Genomic DNA, 6,001 nt, shown 5'->3' on the forward strand with positions numbered 1-6,001 from the left:
CAACGACACCCGCATCCGGAGGGTTTCCACAGATGCTTTCCCTTTGGTATTGATTTATGTGATGGTCGCAGCTGGCCCTCTTGTGTATTGATGCTGCCAGCCCCACGTGTATTTATGCACTCAAGAGAGCCCCCCATTGTGTATTTATGCCCCCAGCCAGCCCCACTTTAGTACTGATTTATGTGATGCCACAGCCAGCACCCACTTGTGAATTAATGCCCCAGCACCCTCGCGTATTGCCCCGTCAGCCAGCCCCACATTGTGTATTTATGCCACCCCCCCTTTAGTATCAAATCAGACCTGGCACCAAGATCTGCCTAGGACCCAGATTGGAAGAATAGGACTTGCCATCTTTGCCCCCAAAACAGCCCGCCTGTGGCATCTTTGCCCCAAAACAGCCCGCATGTGGCATCTTTGCCACCAAAACAGCTTGCCTGTGACATCTTTGCCACCAAAACAGCCCATCTGTGGCATCTTTGCCACCAAAACAGCCTGCCTGTGGCATCTTTACCCCCCCTTACACATCCATGCTATCACACACACACACACACATATTAATTCACAAATATTTATTCACTAATTCACAGATAATCATTCCCTCATTCAGATACTCATTTACATATACTCATTCACAGACATTCATTCACTCACTCCACAGATACTCATTAATTCACTCACTCAATCTCAAATACTCCTTCATAAAGCCTCCCCTTACCTGAACAACTGAAGATGTAAAAGTATGTGCCGCTCGCAGACCAACCTGTTCTACTGTACAGGGGAAGCAGAAGCGCAGCAGGGTCATGTGACGTACGCCACGTACGTAACGTGACTGTTGGATTCCTGCGTCCCCGGCTCGCGCGAGTCTGCCCAGTAAGTAGCGGGCCCCCGCGGAATTGATTGTGGGGGGTTGCCCGGGCCCCCTAGAGTGGCGGACCCGGTTGCAGTTGCTGCAGGATTAAGGGACAGGTGCCCCTTTTGTTCTGCGTTATAGACGGCCGTAGAGGCCGCATAGGCCCAGTCAGTTCGGTCCTGACTGGGCCTATTTTAAGGTAGGGGCCTGGAGCTTCAGCTCCATCAGCCCCTAAGTGAATCTGGCCCTGGGCCGGCCGGCCCACCGGGCAAATGCCCGGTGTGCCCGATGGCCAGTCCGGGCCTGGGTGTAAATTAATAAATACCGTAAGGCCTTCCTAAGGAGAGTTGAAGCTATTATAGTTACAAAGGGGGAGGGGCAACTAAATATTAATGTCAATGTATTTGGAATGGAATGTCATAAAAGTCCCTGTTGGTGTAATGCTCAGGTGTCCCAATACTTTTGTAGATATATTGTATACTTCCTGTTACTGTCCCACATTGTTGATAAAGCAGCCCCCTTCTGTACTCACGAATGGAAACAATTAAAGCCCCCCCCACCTCAGCAATACTTAGACTACAATCCCACATCTAGCATACCAGAGACTTTGGATAACAAAATGGGGAGATTGACTCTTTAACAAAGATTTCTAACAATCTATTTTACTGTGACTGCTATGTAAAGAAATAGGCACTGAGACATTTCTTTAATGGTTTTATTTTATCATGTTTATTAACAAATCATGTCACGGTGTTGGGATATCGAGACACTTATCGATTCAGACGGCATAATAACAAATCTAGTAATGCACGCCCAGTGGAGAAGTTTTAAGAGATCGGAATTCTGATGTGGTTTTTGCAGCCCATCTAGGCCTCTGCAGCCCTGCAGAACATGAAGGCACAAAAAGAAAAATTTAAAAACTGAGGTTCTGTTCTTAATTATTTGTTCTCTTACCTGCTGTTGATATGGTGGAAGGCACAGAGCACTCGAACAGCTATGGAGTCAAAGATAGCAGGTGGAGGGCTCAAACTGAATATTGGATAGCATCGTAAAGCAACATATATCTTTATTTAATATTATGTGAATTTTTTTAATCACCATGTAAGCCCTCAATAAAACATGTTAAAAAAAGGAACTAGAGGTCATGATTTCATATTAGAGGGAAATTCGTCAACAAAGCACACGATGTGTATAAAGCTATTCTAAAGAACTGGTAAAAGGTGATTCAAAAAGGGTAGAATGAATGGGCCAATTATTTTGTATCTGCCTTCAATCTATCCATGAATCATATTTTGTATTAACAATTTATCTGAGATTATTACGTGTGACAAAATGTAAAAAATATGAATTCAAACGGTTTGAAGAACTATTTTTGTAATCCTCTTCTTTAGAACGGGGCTTGAAAAGATTTTTCTTGTAGACCATGTTCCATGAGAAGACTAATTGGATGAGCAGTGCAAAAACATTAACTTGATCTCCATAATTGTATTTTTATATATATGTTATACTTTTTATAAATTCTCATTCAACATAAATTTCTACATATTGTCAATCTGTGGTTATATTAACTAACTTGCTATCCTAAAAAATAAGGAGTTCATACTAAATAACTGTAAACCAATATGTATACCGTTTTGTGCAGCACGGACAGGCAATCCAAATGTGTGGTCTGCTGGCAGATTCCTAGTATCTGCGTTTCTGTAATAAAGAGACACTTCAGTTAAGGGTTACATAATTACAAGAGATTGCAGTGCAACATTTTCTTTTTAATATGTCAATAACAGAAACAGGCTAGTCGAAATAAGACCGTGCTAATTATTTGACTGTTTTTATATCTGAATACCCATAGACACATATTGTTAAATTAGAGATTTCTGAGTAAAGAATTTGTAGGTTTGTTTGCAAGAAAGTTGTGGATTCAACTCATTGGTTTCTCTGTACACAATAGAATGTAAATGCTGACAATTTTCTCAAGCCAGAAGTGTTATTGTAAGCCTGGGTAATACATAGTTTACTTGATGAGTGGCTTGCAAGAAATCTTATCGGTTTAATGAGGATCAACCAAGCTCCTCTGGAAGAGGCTGGCCCTTGAAGATACTTTGTGAAACCCCCATCATGGGAATCTGCAAATGTCTCCTCTTGAGGATAAACTCCATCTATCAGCTAAAATGTTTCGACTGAGCATTACTTACGGGTCAAGGACTTTTCCAATCTGAGGTTGTGTACGCTCCTTGAAGTCATGTAGTCTTTTAGATATAATGACTGCACCTTCTTTACTGGAAAAGAAAAACAAGCATTTTATACATAGAGACTAACAAAGGACAGAAACAGAGACCTAATGATGGATTAACAATCTAGTTAACACTAAATGTATACAACCAAGATGTCCTCTCAATTATACTTTGTCAAAATTACTTTTTATTCTGAAGCCACTGGATGGTCTGTCTAGTGGTCCTGCCATCAGAGAAGTGTGGAGTTTCAATTCCAAAGCGTCTGTCCTTTTTAAATTTTGTCAAATCATATTGTCTATCTTTTATCTCACCTTTAAGAAAAAAATAGTATGTAAGACAGGCATAACAAACACAATGTATCAAGCTGATTGACACGTTTGGAAACTCAGTGAAAAACTACAATACCAACTGATATATTCTTATATATAAATTGTACTCACCAACATTATAATCATTATGTGTAACCACATACAACTCGTGTCCTTTCTTTGACTCTTCATCAAGTTCGTCAAAGGTTTTACGTGGATTAATAAGTCCTCCAACTGTCATGCCTGTATTGACAATCACCACAAAAATAGTGTTACTCCCTTACTTCATACCTAAAACACAGATGAACTAATGTCCATTTTATTTTTTTCACCTGAGGAACATGACCTTCTGCTTTAAGGACCGAAAAAGCAAGATGGTCAGGAAATCTCAGCAGCAAAACATTTTGGAGGCCCTATAACTTACCTCCAACGTCTTCCCCGGTGTATGGCATCATATACCAGTGCAGAGCATTAAGGATTTGTAGCTGGTACAGTTCCCCATAGTGTAAATGGATCAATTAAAGGGAGATCTCTGATCTTCCCAGTAGGCCCATGGGGCAGTGGGGTGCCAGCTAACATGATATACCCTCACTTATGGGCAGATACTCCATTAGAACTGATGGCCTACGTCAGATAGCTTTCAACACACACTGAGAAACGTTTAATACTGAAGCAAATAGAACATCACTACCAATATCCCATTATGAACACAGAAAGCTATACATTCTGGAGTCAGATTCCAAAAGGGCTCAGCTAAAAATGTAATATATTTAATATCAGATAAATATTAACCTCTCTTGTATTTTCGTCCAAATGTACGTTCATTGATGTCAATATAAGCAGGTACAGCTTTTGATTGATCATGTGATTTTCCAAGGGGAGCTTGCTTGCGGCTGGAGTAAACGGACTCTCTTTTTTCAAGAAGCTTTTGCTGGAATAATGTTATGGGTTGTGAATTTATTAATGAGCCAGCCTAAATAGAGAATAACAAAAACAAGTGAGAAACAAAATATAATTAATAAGATAATAATAAATAATTTCAATTTGTATCGCTATTGGTTAAAATAATAAAACATAATTTATCTGCATGAATATAAGCATAAATTGTATAATGGAAGCTATATATATATATTATATGGCACTATCATATTCCATAGCGCTGTACAATGGGTAGACAAGACATAATAAGTAGTATATAACAATTTGAGAGAAACAACAGGTAAGAATATATATGTATAGTTTATGTAATAAAAAAAATGCATATGCACTTACACTTAATAAATAGTGGTTCTTGACACCATGTGTCATGTCTTTCTCAAAATAGGGATCATATGCTTTGCCATAAAATATGGTTCGAACACCAGGATCTGGACGTCTAAAATTAAGAAATTTCTGCACCACTGGCGGGGCAGAAGGCTGTAGAAGGGGAAAAAGAGACAATATATAAAGTAATAAAAACGAAACATATTTCTTATATATATATATATATATATATATATATATATATATATATATAAATAATTTTTTTTATATATATATATATATATATATATTTTTTTTTTTTTTTTTAAAACAATATTTATATATTACATATTTTATATCATGAGCAAAAGAAAAAGCTCACAAGCTGTTTAATGGTATATGTCAACTGACCAATCAAATAGAAAAACTGATTTTGCTTAAAATAATAGCACTGAAATATGAATGAATAACGTGTTACTTACATATCTTTCAGTCAAGCAGGTTGGAGCTCTATCTCCGATAGGAAGAAGCTTTCCAGCCTACAATGCAAAATATGTTAATTACTACTTTATATTAATTCAGAGAATGTGTCGAGGGTGTAGGAAACTATTGATCAAACGGTACAGAGTAATCCAAAATAATTAAATAAGACTTGATTGATCAACGTTCTCTCCTGTTCGTTAATCACCCCAAGAAAGAACTGGGAACTGTATTCCGAGATCTACACAATCTGAATGATAAAGTATAGATTGTGGCTGTGACCATATAACTACCATCCGACTTTTTTCTGCAGTCACATTTAAGGGAAGCTGTGAATTTGGCTGATATCAGTCACAAGCACCATTAATACAATACGATCGCATTTACAGAACAGTGCATCGGGTACTCACTGAGCGAACACCAGGGGATCGGTCTGTGAACCTCCCCTGGTAGACAGGGACTCGGTCCATCATTTTATCATCTGTACGGGATGAACAAGTTACCGACAGGAGGTGCACAACTTGTCAGCTTCGCGTCTCCTCCCAGTATCAGCCCCTATCAACGGCGGTCACAAACACTCTCTTGTTGCCCAGGAATTCCGTGAGCGCGCTGTGACGTAAGCACGCAGCCGCTTTCCCACCTTCACATACGTAACTGTTTACATTGGACCCGTTTCGCAATGTTTTGACTTTGTAGTGTATATATATATATAAAAGCAGCGATCTTCAGTATAGCTTCACAAAGATCTCCATCTCTGTGTAAAATCACAATGGCTGAAAATGGCTTCTATTTAGTTGCTGGGGTTATTGGTATTGTTTTGTGGACTTCAGAAGTCACTTTATTAGGTAAAAAAAATCTACTAAGTATTTCCTGCACAGTTTAGATTGATG

General features: G+C 38.7%; 1 protein-coding gene across 1 annotated transcript; it reads right to left on the minus strand.

Moving 5' to 3' along the window:
• Nucleotides 1–1,563: 1,563 nt before the first annotated feature.
• EFHB (EF-hand domain family member B) lies at nucleotides 1,564–5,658 on the minus strand. Its single transcript, XM_053467238.1, has 9 exons — nucleotides 5,522–5,658; nucleotides 5,114–5,170; nucleotides 4,662–4,805; nucleotides 4,182–4,362; nucleotides 3,522–3,632; nucleotides 3,266–3,392; nucleotides 3,043–3,126; nucleotides 2,481–2,548; nucleotides 1,564–1,732 (listed from the first exon to the last, which is right to left on the minus strand). The coding sequence occupies exons 1-9, from the start codon at nucleotides 5,582–5,584 to the stop codon at nucleotides 1,650–1,652; spliced, it is 918 nt and encodes a 305-aa protein (XP_053323213.1). The 5' UTR covers nucleotides 5,585–5,658; the 3' UTR covers nucleotides 1,564–1,649.
• Nucleotides 5,659–6,001: the final 343 nt, after the last annotated feature.

This window comes from Spea bombifrons, chromosome 5, assembly GCF_027358695.1.
Source record: "Spea bombifrons isolate aSpeBom1 chromosome 5, aSpeBom1.2.pri, whole genome shotgun sequence".
In the NCBI taxonomy this organism is placed as follows: Eukaryota; Metazoa; Chordata; class Amphibia; order Anura; family Pelobatidae; genus Spea; species Spea bombifrons.